The sequence below is a fragment of the Indicator indicator genome, chromosome Z, assembly GCF_027791375.1.
Source record: "Indicator indicator isolate 239-I01 chromosome Z, UM_Iind_1.1, whole genome shotgun sequence".
NCBI classification, from domain to species: Eukaryota; Metazoa; Chordata; class Aves; order Piciformes; family Indicatoridae; genus Indicator; species Indicator indicator.
Genome location: NC_072053.1, coordinates 38,246,349 through 38,264,442, shown reverse-complemented (window position 1 = coordinate 38,264,442; position 18,094 = coordinate 38,246,349). Strand labels below are relative to the sequence as shown.

Genomic DNA, 18,094 nt, shown 5'->3' with positions numbered 1-18,094 from the left:
TGGTGCTTGTCTTTTCCCAAGTAGCATATGAAGCGTTTTCCATTGCTTAACAGAGATTCGTAAGCATCCTAACCAGGGCTGTGCAAAGGAGAATCAAGACCATTATCCTTTTCATAGGCAGTCTTTATTTAGGATGTTCAACAGACCAGGCTCATTTCACACCCTCTTTCTCCTTCCCCTGCTCTTAAAACTTTTTCATTTGATATACCAAATTGTGAAACTTTTTCAGGAGAAGAAAAGTGAAGACCAGCAAGCCAGTTGGCTTCTGTACCTCAGCAGATATCTTCAAGCACGTTCTTCCAGTAAGTGACAGTATCAATCATTGTTGTAAGCCAGCTCAAAGGAGGAGTAGGAGCATGTTTCTTCACAGAAAGACTGTGGTTTATCTACAGAAAGTACCTGCATGTCTTACTTGCATCCAAGGCTATGGAGTGAAGAGTGCTTCTGTAGCGGTAAGCTTTTTCCTTCACTTGAGGTCTCCCTGTCATCTTTCTTCCTGCCTAAATCCTTGTCTCTGTTCCTTTTCCCTACTATAGCAAGATTCAGTAGTCATACAAGAATAGATAAATGGATCTTCACTGTTTCAGCAAAGATCTGATGAGGAAAAAAAAAGATAAATAAAAGTTGGGTAAGGAGACTACAGGTATGGGTAGAGAAATGTGGTGCAGAAAGGGAAAGAAGCATATTACGTGAGCATCTTCAACTCCCTTTACATTATTTTTCCTCTGGTTTTGCTGGTATTGTAGATATTTTACATTATTGCTCAAAGGCAGATCCAAGATAATGTAAAAATGTGGGAGCAGAGGAAGAGTAAGGTTAACTTTAATATTTGTATAGGCAGAGAAAGTGTTTCAAAGCTAGCTTTGCACTCACTGCCTAGCAGACAGTGCTAGTATTTAGAAAAGGAGGACTCTGCCTTCAGCTGGGAAACAAAAATTACACTATTATTACTTTAATAATTGATTAAAGCCATGTTTCTGTATCAGGAGCAAGTTTTTCAAGAGAGATACAAAGCCAACTTAACAGTGAAACCTGACCAAACAGGTTATTAACGTCCTAGTGCTCTGGGAGACCACAAGACTGCAGCAGAGGAACTGATACTTCATTTAGCAGCCACCAGCACAGCCAGAGGCTGCTGCAGGAATGCTTAGTAGAGGTATGAGACCTTCGTTAGATGCCAAGAGTGTCACATGACAGGGTAAAAAAAAAAAAAGTCAAACACTTCCAGATGGCAGGGGGAAAAATTGTTCAAAGATAGTAAGGCATTTGCCTGTGCAAGCTGGATCTCTTTTTTTATTACAGAAGGAATCCCTGACTACTCTCCAAGGTTTACTGTGGGAGTAAACAATGATTTCACAACACAAAAATGAAAAGGGGTACAGCAGAACAGATCTAACAAGATCAAGCTGCAGAAGTTTTTTGGCTCTAAGTATTCTGGCTCTAAATACAGGCCATCTTATGTCATCTCCTGCTACTGCCTGACGTTCCCCACTCCTCCCTCCTGCTATTTGAGGGTAGAGAAGTTATCTGGCAGAGTCACCCTATAGAAACTATTTGTGTCAAAAGCATTACTCTGACACCTTTGTTCAGCACATTGGACTGTTAGAAAAAAACAAGCTACCAGAGCCCAGTTCCTGCAGGAACTAACTCAAGTTCCCAAAATAAGATCCATCTGAACACTAACCTCTTATTGGTCTAGTCCGCATGTCATTTGGTATGATACCGGTGACAGGAGCCAACTTGAACAGCTTCCGCATTTTGCTCATCTTCTATATGATGATTAAAACACAGTATTTTGTCTGTAGTGATCACTTCAACGTAAATACTTTGTAGTATTACAAGTTAAAACATCTGACTGAAAACACTGAATTCTAACTAGTAATCCCTACATAGTAGTAGGCTGATGTGAAAGGCACTTTATCCCATAAAGTACTCATCAAGAGAGATACAGTACTCTTGGCCTGACACTTTAGAGGTCCACTTATATCCTACCCCTTACAAGACATTTCAGTCCATGTGCATTTCAGATACTGAAAAACGTCTTCAGACAAGAGTTAGAATCTTCAATTCTGGAAGACTAGTAAGCTTGCTAGAGCAACTTATTTTGAAATTTGCAGAAATTGCCAGTTGTTCTCCTTTGTCAAAAAAGGCATCCACAATACACAGAAGACCATTACAAGAGCAGACTCCAGCTATAATTGCAATGAGAACAGTGATTGGAACCACGTCCAGGAACTGATCCAAGTTCTCACTTGATTTTTTTTGTTGCTATTTTAAATACATGACTGATGGAAAATAATGCAACAAATCCACACTAAAGCATAGGCAGGATATTTTTGCTTTTTCCAAATTCTGTCTTAGATCACTTCTTTACCATGAAGGAGTAAGGATTAGCAAGTAGTGAAGCAATATCTCCTGCTACAGCAATTGAGGTAGCAATTCAAGGCCAAAATCCTGCAGTGTCAGGTGAAAACATGACTTTAGGCTAGAAAAATAATTTGTCATTAAGGAAACTATTATTGGCTAGGGCAGCTTAGGTTTGCTCCTTTGGAGACTACCAAGTAGTTACGTCAAAAATCAAAAGATTAAAAATTTTCTTCTGTTTACCCCAGACTTGATCACAGAAGAAAATGTCTCAAGACCACAGAACCTGCAAGGAACTTGGTTCAGAGAGGAAAGGGGACACTAGTAACACAGGCTTTTCAGCACTGAATCTATAGGACCAGGCTGCCACAATTAGCCCCACATCACAGATCTACTGTTCTTTTGTACAGGTGCAGCAGCTACCAAGACCTAGCTTGCAATGGTAATGTCTCAAGGAGTAACTACTAACAGCTTAACACCACTGTGAGCTTTCACATAACATTCTTTACAAGGACCTTACACTTATCTGACAAAAAAATGCCTTAACCTCTCTTGACATAGTATCTTGGTTAATGCTACCTCTTAAAAGCTTGCAGTAGTAGTTGAGTAATTTTAGCCACTGTCAATCCTAACTTAGGAGTCCAGCTGGAGGCCCATGAAAGGAGACCGAATGAGTTCAGTACCTTGCAGAGTATTAGTCTCAAGTACAAACCTCAGTCACAAGTCGTAGTGTCTTAGTAGTCTGAGGTACTGCTGAGATAACTTAAATACCTCATTCTGGTTGGCAATAAGTATGGCCCACTAAAACTACCAATTTCAGAGATACGCTTTTACTTCAGTGCTAACATAATAACCAGAGACCAAGGCTTCAATTGTTCTTTTTTTTATTTCACTTTTTCCCTCCTCTGCATTTAAGATTACAGTGGCTTCTTAAAGAGCATTCATAATTGTGCATCTCTAAAAGGTAAGAGACAAAATTGTTTCAATCATACATACAAAATTACTTCTGTTTAGAAATTTTTTGGCAATCATATTAACCCGTTTTTTCCTATTGCCATTGTCCCCATCATTGAAAAAGATAGTGTACACTAATTTACATTTGAAGTATTTCAAAGTGCTCGATAGTGAGTTTCTAAGAACAGTATTTACAAGTGGCCTATAGACATATATACAGGTGTTAGGTTGTGGCTGGAATATGGCTTTCTATGGAAAGTGCTTTATATTTGGTCAGTGGTGTTACTGACTGATCAATTCAAGGGTTACTGATAAAATTTAACCACTGAAAGCTGAATTGTTATGGACAGGTATTTACAGTTTAAGGTGTACAAAATAGGTATTTACATAAGTGTTCCATACATACAGAAAGTATCTTCTTTCTTCCAAGAATGGAGGAAGTCTTTCAACCACAAACCTGGTTACTATCCCCAAAAAGTGTAAAACAAGTAAACTGGAAGTGATTGCTGATCCAGAGTTCATGCCATATCATCATCTGTGCTTACAATAGATAGCTGTACAAAATAAATACAAAGTTAGCTACAACTGTACTAATAAAGAACACAAAAGAATACATCATCACTACAAGTATGAAACATGGGCTACTTGGGCAGACTAGTGACCAATGATTACTGTACCCCAGGTATAGGACAATAGTTGTCTACTGTCACTTCAACCATAAGTAAAAGGCCAAGCTCTCAGCTGATTCAGCTTGGATGCAGCCAGTAGCTTTCAAGAACATCATTGGTCCTAAACTCAAGTCAGGTATCGTTTGGCAGGCTTTATGCCTCCTCTGAGGATTGATCTGAAGCTTCAGACATGTCAATAGGTTTACTTACGGCAGGATAGGTGTGTCCTACTGAAGCACTGTGTCTGCCAATATCAATTGTGATATCCTCTTCTGTAGTTTTCAGATACACAGGGTTATCAAAATTCATGCTTTTCATGTTCTTGTGCTGCCAGTTACGCCACATGAAGTAGCCACCCACTGCTGCCATCACCAGCAGTACTTTAGGAAGAGAAGAGAAGCAAGATTGTGAGAACGGAGTAAGGTCAAGTCAAGCTTCTGACTAAGAGAGGCTTATCCCATCACATTATGCCCCAAACGTTAGTGAATGCTGTACTCACAGACAGGAAGAACTGTCCAAGCTGCTGAGTTTCCTCCAGCTGCAGATGCTTCAGATGTTATACCACTGCTATTGGATGCTGCATGAGAATTTGAACTGGTGAGCTTACTTACTGACAGGCTGGCAGACTTTGTCTGATGCAAGCATCTCCCACGCCCAGAAAGCTGCTATCATATTAGCTTCTCAGTAACACACTGCAGGAATAGCCTAACAGGCTTTATCCTATATCAGTAGAAAACTTCTTCATTGCTTGCCTTTGCTGAGCACTCTGGGATTTTATGGAACCTACAGGTTCCACAGTCACAAGTGAACTAATTCTGTTTACCACATGCTCCAGCTGTTGTATTTGGTACTACACACATGATCTGGACATTGTTCTCTACTTGCATGCAAGAGTAGACTAGTGGGTCAGTTTCTATTTATTTTTTGTAATGTTTAGCAGTCTGAATTATTTGGACCAGTACCTCCAGAAACTAGACCAACAGTTGGAGACTTTTCTGTTGTGCTGGTATCTTTAGCCTCAGAGTAAGCCACAGTTGTTCCAGTACCTGAAACTAATTATAGACCAAGAACCCAATTAATCTTGAAGTTCTACAATGGCTCAGCTATGACAGCCATGACAGTGAATGTTTAGCAGATGGCAAAATGATCATGCAGCTGTTAGCTGTATTGGAAACACTAACATAAGCCATTTTACTAGTCTACCCTGAGCTGAAGGGATTTGATCAAATGTGACTCTAAGAAACAAGCTAGACAAGTATTTAGTCATTAAAACAGTAAGTCACTGCATTCTTCACTTCAGGTTCTTTCACTCCGAGTGAGACACTTTAGTTTCACAAGTATACTGTTAAGGTACAGCATTTGATACCTATTGCAAGCTCTCAGAGAGGCCAACAGAGCACTAAATGAGGACACCGTCTTAACTCCATTAGTCAGAATCAATATGCAGTGTGGAAAGTACAGCCTTGGAGTTTCATTCCACAAGCAAGTCAATACACAAGGTAGCAGCAGCAGCAACTTGTTTGTTTGGACCATGAAAGGAGATCCAAACTTCCTGGGCCAGCAAGACCAGCCTATTAGCTTTTCATCATTACATGTATACACTGTCAAGCCCTGATAGTTTATATCCCTTGTCTTACAAGAAAGGGTCTCAGTGTTTTGTGTGTGCTTGTTGTCTGCAGAAAGCCATGGAGGTACAAAGGCTTGTTGCAAATGATGACGCAGAAGCAAAATATGATCCTTGAATAGCATCTGCAGATGTCAAGAGCCAGGTTAATGCAACCTCGGCACAACTACATCAGATTAACTCATGCAAAGCTGTCAGCTTACACTGCCATATTTGCCTGCAATAGGTTCAATGCCCTTACTTCTTTCTTGTCTACCCTGGAAAAGTCGTATTGACTTACCTGCACATCTGAATCCATCCTCCTGCAAGAAGCTGCCAGTAGGACATGCACAGGTGTATTTTGGAGAGTGTTCATTTATCTGAGGAGCAGGCAGGCACAGGTAGCTACATCCTCCATTTGCCTTGTTCTCTTCACACCAGTTTCTGCCTGTTGGTACAGCAATTGACAGGAGTGAGTCTATGTAAGCACAGGTGTATAGTGTAATTATTTGCTCAGTAATTGCTCCAGTAGAGTTACTTGTCTCTGCACCATATAGATCTGTACCTGCTCTAAAAGGAGCAATTGCAACTAGACCTTCTCCAAACCCCACTGCAGGTGCCTATGCTAGAAGCTCCAGGCACTTTTAAGTAGAAGTGAAGCGGGCAGCTATACAGGGAAGAGGCAACAGCTGCAGGGCAAGCTTAAATTATACACTAATGTCACTACAAATACTATTAGTTACCTGAAGGCTGAATGAGTTCATGATACACAATGATGTCCTGTGCATCATTGAGGTTGTTCACTAGAGTTACCACTTCAGCTCCAGTAAATTTGTTGGCACCATATACTGCCTCATTCTCTCCATCAATCCAGTACACGCGGTCCTAGAAGACAGAGTCATTGCATCCCATTACTCCCTGTGCTGCTGTCTGCACTGTTAACTGCTACTTACCCACACATCAGCAAGAAGAGGATCTTTGACAGTTACTACAGAAATTAATTCTTACCTCAAATATTGTTAGAGCAAGAGGATGAGGAAGGAACATGTGAGACTTCAGCACAGTTCTACGGTCCTGGCCATTCAAGTCCACACTTAACAGCATATGTAGTTTAGAATCAAGCCAGTATAGACGGCTTTTTACAAGATCTAGAAGAGAAAACCCAAACATTTGCTATCAACATGGAGGAAACCTTCAAAGCCTCTTACAAAAGTCAAATCACCAACAGCTTTAAGGACATTTGCAGTGTTGCCCTAGTGTCTTACCACAACAGGATGCAGAAGGCTGCTGCAGTGCTACTTAAGTGGCCTGCGCCTCAAACAATGTAGAGCAGTGCAAGAACAGTTATTTCAGTATCTGAGAAGTGCTATATGTGCCTGCTGCAATGTCTTCAGACACACAGGAACCTCCCATTCTCAGAAGCTGAAAATAGTTCTCTGAAGGATGACCTTACTTTTGTAGCAAATAAATTGCTAAAGTTTCAGAATACCTCTGGCACAGAGACAAGTTCAACATACCTAGAGCAATTCCATTAGGCCATTGGATTTCTGTTGTCACAAGCTGCTGTCTGTCAAATCCATTCATTCCTGCTTTTTCAATTTTTGCTGGCTCACCCCAGTCTGACCAGTACATAAAGCTGTGAAGCAGAATTCATGTTGTATAATGCACTATAGTACTGTGTAGTATCACTCTAATTATGACCAATAACTAACAAAGGCTACCTAAGTCAATTATTCAGGACATGAAACTGCTGGTATGCCCACTCTAAAGTGAACCAGAACAAACACTCACCCAGAGAGAGGATCTACAGCAATAGATGCTGGCTCTCTCAGTTCAGAGAGAAACAACACTTTTCTTTTTCTGCCATCCAGGCTAGCCACTGAAATGGTCTTGGAGGTTGAGTCAGACCAGTAGATGTTCTTATAAACCCAGTCAACAGCAATTCCTGCAGGGCTGTGTATGTTGTCCAGGATTCTGACGTGTGTTCCGACTTTATCACGGGTATCAATAGAGGCACTGGAAGACAAGAATTACTTGCTTTCAAGCCTGCCCTTTGCAGATACCAACACTCAGCATCTCTCAAATACTGCACACAGATCTCAGACAATGTACTTGACTCTTCATAGAGTGCTTTTTATACTATTCTAGCAGTAGTCACTAGGAGCTGCCACAAGGCATAGACATTCCTAGGATCTAGTGTATCTTTAGGACATCTAGCTCTTTTGGAATATAGTTCTCAGAAGTATCTTGGGTAAATATGGGATGGTTTAGAGGAATATACTAGTGTTCATAAGCTGAGTCTATTTACCTGAAGATTGCTTTTTGGCTGAAGTCAGCCCAGTATAGTTTTTGCTCAGCAATGTCAGCATCTAGAGCTACGGTGTTTCTTAGCTGCTCTACTAGCTGAATGTATTCTTTCCTCTCCAAGCCAATCTTCCTGATATCCCGGCGGTTGGTGAAAATGAGACATGGTTCTTTCCCTGTGAAAAGAGTACAAGTGGTATCAGTACTTCTAGACATGCAGTCACATATTGTTCTTCTGAGAAGTTTTAAGAGTAGTCATACTTAGTTTTTCCCATTCCACTCTAGACAGATACTGACAGAGGTCTGGGCTGTCCCATACCTCATCCTTTCCTCGCTCCACAACTTGCTAGGGAGGGTTCTCTTCTCCTGCCCAGAAAGCAGGCACAAGCAGTTTATGTCTGGCAGCTTTAAGTACTGCATCATGGCATTGTTCAGAGAGTTAGAGTGTTCAGATCTGTACAAGTTATATTGTTAACAGCAAAACAACTAATGCCAAAACCATAGCAGTTTAAACAGTATGTAATTTGCTACTTCGTTTTAAATGTGGAATACAGAAATCCTATGGCAACACTCACCCACTGCCTTGCACACTCCAGTAGCAAGATCCATCTGATAGCCACGGCTACATTCACACTTGTAGCCTCCTTTCAGGTTGATGCAGATTTGACTACAGATTCCAGGGTTCTGGCATTCATCAATATCTGTAAAGACAATTTTATTTGTTCTTATCTCCAATACCACTAGTAGGGTCCATGTTAACCTATTGATAACTTACCTCCACAAGTTTTCTTGTCTATGAGCTCAAACCCAGCTGGACAGTCACATTCATAGCCAACAACGAGATCTCTGCAAATATGAGAGCATCCACCATTGTTCACCAGACATTCATTTATGTCTACAAGAGAAAAATTGGCCACCTCTGAGACAGCACACACAAAGTCTTAGTAACAGAAGGCTTTACCCTCCATTTTCTAACAATGCCAGTCACATCTGACTAACCACACTGGCACTTGAAGTTACATGCCAGAGACCCTCCTCAAATTCCTACTGGCTCAGCTATCAGCATGTTAGTTGTGTTACAACTCAGGAACAACAAACTCTGAGGCTCCTGGAAGTTTCAGTTTAATACTTCAAATGCCTTTGGTCATGGATATGTCATCCCGACAGCCAGCTGGACTCAGACAAAACCAGCCTGTCATCTAGGTAGGTTGTTTGCCATCAAGTGCAGATGGACATCCTGACCAACATGTGACAGCTCAGAGGCTGTATCCAAGTATGTCTAGTGGTCAGCATTGTGTAACGAATTTGTTCACTTACTACACTCCTTGAGGGGCTCATCGCTCCAGTCCTTGCAGTCTCTCTGCTGGTTACATACTTTATTGATATCTATGCATTCTCCACTTCTGCACTTGAATTTACCAGGTCCAGAGCACTGAATGACTGAGATAATGAAGACTGTGAGGGCAACTATCAGCTTCAACAAATATTTTGCAAAGACTACTCTTGCTTAGTTCCACACTTACCATTGTTACAATTTGCTTCATCAGTGCCATCCAGACAGTCTCTCACACCATTGCACTGCCTGCTCCCATGGATGCAGTTCCCATCTTCACACCTGAACTGGTCTGGTCTGCAGGTCTGAGAAGCTGCAGAGACAGCCATTACAGATTTAAAGGCCTAACCTAAGGTCCGCTAAAGGAAAGAAAATAAACAGGAGCCAACCAGCACCTCCTAGAGAAGGACGAAGTTAACTTACGGCAGTTAATTTCATCACTTCCATCCTTGCAGTCAGGATCTCCATCACAGCGCCACTTTTTGTGGATACATTCACCTGAGCCACATTGCACCTCACTGGCAGAGCACTTCACAGGAGGTACAGGCTGACGACCACACTGCTCTAAGGATTCATCTGAATGGTCAGAGCAGTCAGCATCATCATCACACACCCAGCTGATGGGGATGCAACTGGAGCTCTTACACTGGAACTCATGAACTCCACAGGTAGGGGGTGCACACTCCAGCTCATCACTGCCATCACTGCAGTCATCTTGACCATTGCAGACAAAGCTCTTGGAAATACACTGCCCGCTGTTGCACGTGAACTCTGCTGGACTACAAGTGACATTGCCTGGAGTAAAAGGAGTAAGAGATTAGATATGATCACAAGAAGGCAGACTTCTCTATGAAGATGCTTTGCAGCTTCTTTACCAGCTGTTAGCTGATTGATTCACATCCTGTATAAGGCTCTAAGAGAACCTAACTCACCACCTACAGGACACCTGGGCCTCACATACTGTCCTCTTCAGCTTTAGATCTTGAGAGGAAGCATTTTTGAGCTACAGAGTGAAAATAACCTCCTGATGAAGCAGGCAGGCTAGCACTCAGAAGCTGAACAGCCTTTCAGAAAACAAGGCTAAAATGCTGTGAACCAGGGACAGAGGGTAAGAGAACTGCTAACTCTAGAGTACAGACTAAGATTAAGGCAGATATCCTACAGTCAGCATGCACTGTAGTCTGAAACTGAAGTGTTTTCTGCTGGTCCCCAACACCAGCACATTTGCCTGGACCACTGGGGTTAATATTTAAAGAACTTGCACCATTTGATCCTGTGACATTAAGTACAACTACACAACTCAGACCAGTATATACTGTGTTGGTTTAATAGCAGTGTAGCTAGCAGCTCAGTATGCCTAGGCTGATGGTTTTATCAGCTTCATTAGAAGTATCTTCTGTAGATTTACTTGTCATATTAAGGCATTTGCTTGCTAAGTGAGGCAGCAGCTCTACAGACACATAGTGGAAGTCTGGAGATCCATGCCTCACCAGCCCATCCAGACAAGGTGATTCTGATGGAATCTGTGGGCTTGGTTATAGCAAATTTGCCTTAGGACACCTCAGACAATTCATACATGTGCAAGTTCATTAGAACAAGCCAGGAATGCTGCACTCTTAGTGCTGTCAGTGGCAGCCTCATGATACCCCTAACACCTGAAACTGAGCATCCCTAGCCTGCGCTTTCAGACAAACAAACAGAATACTCCAGTATAGGACTATAAAAAGCAGACCAGCTGTGCTCTTGGCTATACATAACTACTACATTCTTACAAGATTTGTTAATGTAAGCAGCAACTAATTACCTGTTGAGAATCTCTGCAGACAACAAGTTCTGATGGTTCTGACATGTGACTAAGCCTTTGGCTATTGTCAAAGTGAAGCAGAGATCAAAGATAGATGTTGAACATATTACATTGCTGCACTTCTTAACTTAGCAGACTAGAGGACTATTAAAACAAGACTGCTTTGCTAAACAGGCTGCAATAAAACATGACAGTAAGTTTAATGAGATATTAATACTATAAAAAAATGTGCCTTTCCAGGTATACTGCCCAGCTAGCTCCTTTCCAGAGAAGTCGATTTCAAATAGAGCTATGCAGCCACTATTTTCATCCTTACCACAATTCTCTTCATCTTCTCCACTGTCACAGTCTTTTTCACCATCACACTTCCAAGACACTGGGATACACTGGGTTGACTGAGGACCACAGCTGATTTCATTTACCCGACATGTTCTCATATCTGTTGAAAGAAGTTTAATTTCAATGTAAGAGTTCTGAGATTTAAAAGCTACTGATGTTGGGTTTTAGCAGGTGAATTGAGTTGAGCTTCAACTCTGGACAAAGTTGGGTCTACCTATGTTGATGCCTCTGTCACAGAAGAGGTTACTTTAGTTTGCAGCATTCTGTAAAAAGATGCTTCCAGCTCCTAATAGATTATAATTTTAAGAGTATCTTTGTAATGGTGGTTTTTGATTACACACCAGGTAGTATAGAAGCTTGAGCTCTAACACATAGTAGTAGGCAGGAGCAATGCCAAAGCATACCAGGACTTGGGGGCTAAGTATGTCTCAGAGTCAGTCCTATTGATGCTGAGAAATGAAGTTTCACAGATCCGTGTTCCTTCACTAGTTGCCACAGTTAAGACTGGGGGTTGCTAACTGCAAGACCTCATAGTCAAGCTTCTGCACTTGTGCTCCCCACCCCACAACATGTAGTCAGTCATTTAGTTCCTGCATTAGTTCTGGTTATCTTACAGAGCAGTCATCTTGGAAGACAGTGATCACTTGGTGAACAAGCAGGTTACACCTGCCATGCTGTGCTTGTTGCTTCTGACTGCCAGTAAAACCTTGTACTACCTTGCTATATGTTACCAAGTGCACAGCCTTCACTCAGGTCAGTTATGTACCTTTTTAAGCAGTCAAGACTTGACCCCAATGTGGCCTAAGTCAAGCCAGCACTTAACATAACAAACTCAGCCTTGCCTTAGGAGGATTGCTGGGCTGCAAGCAGGCAAGAAGTAGAAAAAGCTAGTCCCTGGAGGTTTGTGGGTACCAACAACCAGGCTCACTTACGGCACAGTTCAGCACTCTCATCAGACCCATCCTCACAGTCTGGATCCCCGTCACACTGCCATCTGTTAGGCACACACTGACCACTGAGGCACACAAAATCAGATTCAGCACATGTCTTCTTGACTGCAAGAGAGAAGGACAGTCACGTTAGAGACCGAAGCTTAGGGGTTTTTTTTGGTTTTTTTTTTTTTTTTTTTTTTTTTTTAGCTAAAGATAAGCTGCCTTGCCCTAGGAAAGCAATGCAAAATCCTTACTTTTTGGATGTCTGATGTCATCCTTCACCAGTTGTTTAACACTTCCTCAAGAGTTGTGCTGTGCACAGACATTTACCTTCCTTTAAGCAGGCACTGAAGGGCTGCTACTGTTAAGGGAATAGCTGTTGCTCTGAACACACTTGAGTTAAAGCAAGGTCTATTATAATATTATTACTCATTCTGAACTCTGAGTTTATTATCAAGGTATTTGATTTGTCTTTACAGAAGCATAGTACTATGTAACCTTAAGGTCCAGTTTAGGTCTGCTTGATCAACCTGGCAGTTCAACCACACCAGCACTGGATACTGAATCCACTTTGTCTGATCTCTAAGTACATCTAATCATCCATCTTGGCCTCTGTCTGCTTAAAGCAAGAGCTGGCAGCCAAACCAGAAGACTCAGCACAATCACTTCCACATGTAACACAGAGCATTTAACTATGTAATAGCCCATGACCCAAGAGCTACGAGCAAACAGTTTCTACTATGTCTTCAAGAAAAAAGTAAGAGTAGGCTTACATTCTGTTCTTGACAGTCATCACCCTCACAAATAAAGAGTTTGGGTCATGAGTTTCTCTCAGTCACCAATTCCAAGAAACTTTCATGAGAGCACTTAAGAAAATTCAGCCACTTCACACGGATACAACTCCCAGTTGTTCCACGGAATTTGCCCTCTAAGCCATATTCTGACTGCCAGAAGTGCTGGACAGGATAAGAACTTCTTCAGCTATCCATTACTAAAGCTTCACTGCCAAGTAGCAAGTACTACTACAGCAGTATTATTTATTTTGATTACTTACCACAAGCATTCTCATCACTGCCATCTGAACAGTCTTCATCACCATCACATTTCCAGAGTAAAGGAATACAACGTCCATTGCTACATGGAAACTGGGATTCTTCACATTTTGCTCTTCCACCTTCAATGAAAAAAGTGAACCCAAGTCACAATACTATTTAGCAATACTTTCTTGCTTTCCCCAACTGCTGAACAAGAAGTTACTCAGCTTACTAAATAGCATACCATCAGCATGAAACCAGATCTGAACTCAAGCTTTGTACTCACCTTAATCACAAAAGCAGAGCCAAACGCCTTCCTTCCCAGTACAAGTTAGAATTTAAGTACTATGACAGTTCACTTGACAGACAACAGTAAACCAGCTTCAGTGCTCTTATTAAGAGTTTTCCTTTTCAAGGTTGGGTCAATGTTAACAAGGCATAGGGATGTGTGCACACAATGAAGAGTTCAGAATGCAGTGCTAGGTGCCAAACTCTAAGCAAACTGGGGTTACACTTGACTCACATGAAGCTGGATTAGCATTTCAGTACTCTTAAGACATTACAGTAGAGTCCTCAAGATGTCTGTAAAGACATCTTAAGATATCTGCTCCAAATGACAAGTTCATGAGCTATCTGTCGAACACCACATTTTAATGATGTAAGTTACTCCTCAAACCAGGACACCCAGAGATGTTCTATGGTATGCACAAAAAGTAGTATGGTTACTCATCCAGATTTTGCTTATTACAGCTAGGTCAGATGTAATGTTAGGAGAGCAAGATAATTCATCAAATGATTCTAGAAGGAAGTGATGTCTCCCAACTGGTAACAGTCCTGATTTGTTAGTACATGTCAGTAAGGCACTGCTTTCTGCATAGTGCTTAGAATGCATTTCCAACAGTTTCTTTAACTCTAAAACTGTATGACCCCATTGCTCAAGGGAGCCTGCTTTGTCTCGAAGGGATGTTTTTACTGTCACTAAAAGTAGCAGCCTGCTTCTTCAGCAGCTGAGCCAGAGCTGTTCTGCATAATGCACGCAGGCATATGTAAGCTCACATCTGAGTATTGGCTGCACCCTTCTACAGCATGATGCAAGATTCCTGCTCCTTCTTGGTTTATTGCATCATTTAGTGGAGGTGCTTTGCCTTGGCATTTAAGCACTTACAATGAGCATCAAATTTTAATACATTATTTGTTTTATCTTCTATGAAGAACATACAAAATGCAAGACAGTTTCCAAGCAGAAGGAAACTATTCAGCCATTTCATTTTATATTGGTCAGCCATTAGGCACTAGCAAAGGCAGACTGTGGACAGAGTATAAACAAGGACAACACAGGTAAAATTACCTGCCAAGATTTTCAAATTTGTGCTAACAGTAAAGGATTTGAAACAGCAACTTAACTCTGCTAATGTTTATGCAATCTCAACAGCCAACTAAAATACTAACTCACCTGCCACAGTAAAGCTACAAGTTGTTTCATGAGAACTATGTTCAAAGAGTGCCAAAAGCCAGAACATTAGCTCTTGTGCTCTGCACTTCCATCCCTCCTTTCCTTTTCAGGATGGGAGTTACAACAGCATGCACTTTCTAATAGCAAGGTCTTGTAAGGCTACTACTGTTTGGCCAAGAGCTGTTAAACAAGTAACCTGCCTTGAGCTTAGAATGCACACTTGTAATCTTAAAAGAGGGTGTAGAAGCCATAGCTATTAGTTTGCATTAAACCTGACATCACCTTGTTGTCCAGTCACCTTTAACAGAAGGTCTTCGGCTTGCAAGCCCTGGTCACATGTTATTCCAGCTACGACTGTGCTACCACCTAAAATATGCAACAACTAACTCTTGTTACTTTTGAGACATTCTCATCCAGGCTTTCAGAGCGAGAATAGCCAACCTTTCCCAAAATAGCATACCAGAGACACTAGACTAAGCCTGTCATTCAGGAGATCCCAAAATAACTCCACAGTCCTTAGTTACTCTATTCCAAGCTAGAATAACTAGAAAAGGTTTGCTAAGATTGCCTAGTGCATCATGACTTAAATATAACACCACTTTGACCAAATGCTACAGGGAAGCCACAAAAAAGGCTAAATGAAACACTGAGCTTGGAGTAACAGCTATAACCTTACAATTACAACAAGCTACTCCAAGAAAGTATCATCCAAGTGAAATGTCAGCACAACTACTTTTGTTAGCCCACAAACAAGTAATGAACTGACAGCATGTAACACCCACACAGATGCACAAAGGCAAAGATCATCATCCATTGGTACGCCTAAAGAAGTCTGCCAAACTATAAAGGCCACATAGAGTAAGCTCCAGCTAAGACGAAGGTTAATTCTAGTCAGTAACTAACTGTGGTCCTCTTACACCAAAGAGCTCTGAATGCCAGGTAACCATTTAGTCATAACACCACCAGCCTAATTCACTGCTTTTTGAAGCCACAGAACAATACTTCGGGGTTACAGCTTCAGTCAGCAATGAGTTTCAAATTAACACCAATGAGACATTAACTCCAAGCTCCTCTTCACGTGCTACTCCTACACCAGAAGCACCTTCACCCTTTTTCTCCTTGAGATAAGGTTTTTGACAAACTTCATAGTTTGATTGTTAACACGTTTTTAATGTTCCTTGAGTAACTACTTTCGAGAAGCTGGCTCGTGAGCAGCTGTGTGCACCAGGTCAAGAAGCACAGTTACAACCCAAGTTAAACTAGCTTTCTCTATCCCTCTGCTGTTGCTGCTTCCCTCAGCTTCTTAAGAAAGTTGTCAGATTACTTGTCTGGGCAGCCTCAAACATGTGACAGTTGTCTGCTGTCATCTGACACCAACTCCCAGAAAAGCTTACAACAGTGATTGGGAAACGCTGCAAGAGCTCATGCAGGAACTAGCTTAAACTACCCCCGACCATGGAAATTGCAACTACAGAGCAGGAGAGAGCTGGAAGGGCCAGCAATTCAAACTGTGGGGAAAAAAAATCAGCCTGACTTGGTGATTTAAAGTCAAATATCTCATTACCATTTCAGACTACAGCACACTAGCAGTTTCAATACCAGCCAGCTTGGCTCTTCATAACACTGCTGTTCAATCATGTATGATGTAGACCAGACATGGAGGTACTCTACAGTGAGGAGTGACTAGGCAGATATTTCCCCTCTTCTTCCTTGTATGAGGACTGGATGTGAATATCTCCTGGCTACGCTCTACCTGGCAGGCCCAGTGTCTTAACTACGGCACACAGTTAGGACTACCATGTCCAGCTATCTTCATGCATACTTCCACAACACAGCCAAGAACTGAACACTTAAGTCTGCTTTAGGGTGTTTACTGAGGAGACTAAGAGCCATCCAACAACACCAACAGTTCCTTTCCAACCTAGGAGAATAGTCTGGACCTCAGTTCCTGAAGGAAGAACGGAGTCGGACAATTCATTATTGTCTCCACTTAAGAGGAAAACACTTTTAATTCAACTCAGTGTGCAGGTCCCTTTGCCATAGAGGTAACAGCTTCCACGCTAGGAGGCATCCCTGGAGGTCGCCACGAGCAGCACTACTTTGTGATAGCGCAACCCACAAGAAGGAACACGGTGCTGCCAAGGCTCAACCTTGCCACCAGGTGGAGATCCCTGATGGTGGTAACCATTGGCCCTGAACCAGAGCCATGCCAACGCTGCTGGATGCCATGAAGCCAAAGTTGCACGGTAGTTTGACAGCACCTTCAATGCCGTATGCTTTTCAAGGGCTTCTCTTTCTCCCTCCACAACAAAGCCCCAACCTTCCCTAACCCCCTCCCCGTCCAGTAAGCCCCTGGCACGCAGATCCCTCCACAACAGGCACCACTCAGGAAATCAAACCCTCCCGGGGCACCCGAGTCGCTCCCCGGAGTCGTTCCCCGGAGCGGCTCGGGCCCGGCCAGGCAGCGGCTCGGGCCCACTCTGCCTGGCCCTCTGGTCTGCCTGGGCCCCGGTGGGGAAGGCGGTATCTCTCCCGACAAGACAGGCGGCGGGACAGATCCCGCACCCCGCGAGTCCAGGCCCACTTCGTCAGCCCTTCCGTGGAGCCCTACTCCCCCTGCGCAGCGGGCGACCAGCCTGAGAGACACACACACACACGAAAAACACACACACAAATCCCCCCCCCCCAAAAAAAAAAGTCCACCCCAAGACAAAAAAATCCCAAACCAACAGACAAACAAAAAGAAAACAAATGGGAGGGGAAAAAAAAAAGAAAAAAAAAAAAAGAAAGGGTGGTGGAAGGAAAGAGGGAAGGCTGGTGGCCGAAGACATTATTGCAGAGGGCGGCGGCCGGAGCCGCCGCCGAGGTACGCACCCCAACCCCCCCAGGCCCCGCACTCACCATCAGCAACGGCGCACAAGCAGCTGAGGGCCAGCAGCAGGCACAACGGCCGGCACCACGGGACCGCCTGCCGCTCCGCACCGAGTCCGGGGCCGCCGGCGGCAGCGGCGGCGCTTGGGTCTCCGCGCTGCCTGTCCGACCTCATGGCAGCGCCGGAGAGAAGGAGGGCGGGCGGCGAGGGCGAGGAGGCGTCGCTGCCGAAGACCCCAAGTGGAAAGAAAGGAGATGGAGGCAAGAAGAAGGGGAGGGAGTGCCCGCGGCGCTTTTATACCAGCTGTCCGGCCGCCCTGCGCGGCCGCTGGTGACTCACGGCGCCGCGCCGGGCGCCGGTTCGCTCGCCAGCGCCGCCCGCCCCGGCTTCCTCCTCCTCGGCACCTGCAGCCGCTGCGGTGCGCCCGCTCACCG

General features: G+C 43.2%; 1 protein-coding gene across 2 annotated transcripts; it reads right to left on the bottom strand.

Moving 5' to 3' along the window:
• Positions 1–3,260: 3,260 nt before the first annotated feature.
• On the bottom strand, positions 3,261–17,837 carry VLDLR (very low density lipoprotein receptor). Of its 2 annotated transcripts, XM_054398181.1 has the most exons (19): positions 17,690–17,837; positions 13,356–13,475; positions 12,302–12,424; positions 11,347–11,469; positions 9,650–10,021; positions 9,417–9,539; positions 9,211–9,333; positions 8,669–8,788; positions 8,469–8,594; positions 7,898–8,069; positions 7,381–7,605; positions 7,107–7,225; positions 6,598–6,737; positions 6,333–6,474; positions 5,891–6,037; positions 4,949–5,038; positions 4,486–4,563; positions 4,197–4,366; positions 3,261–3,872 (listed from the first exon to the last, which is right to left on the bottom strand). In XM_054398181.1, the coding sequence occupies exons 1-19, from the start codon at positions 17,832–17,834 to the stop codon at positions 3,837–3,839; spliced, it is 2,694 nt and encodes an 897-aa protein (XP_054254156.1). In that variant the 5' UTR covers positions 17,835–17,837; the 3' UTR covers positions 3,261–3,836. The 2 variants fall into 2 exon arrangements, with proteins under 2 accessions (XP_054254156.1, XP_054254155.1); XM_054398180.1 differs by lacking the exon at positions 4,949–5,038 and having other exon boundaries at positions 17,690–17,834.
• Between the last annotated feature and the right edge of the window lie 257 nt (positions 17,838–18,094).

What these genes read in the sequence shown, in the direction of transcription:
- VLDLR (XM_054398181.1), bottom strand. Translation starts at nt 17,834, where the DNA reads ATGAGGTCGGACAGGCAGCGCGGAGACCCAAGCGCCGCCGCTGCCGCC. An exon ending in AGAAGATGAAGAGAATTGTG is followed by an intron (nt 10,022 to 11,346) that starts GTAAGGATGAAA and finishes CTTTTACTCCAG; the next exon opens with GCAATGTCACTTGTAGTCCA. An exon ending in GCCTAATGGAATTGCTCTAG is followed by an intron (nt 6,738 to 7,106) that starts GTATGTTGAACT and finishes TTTCTCTTCTAG; the next exon opens with ATCTTGTAAAAAGCCGTCTA.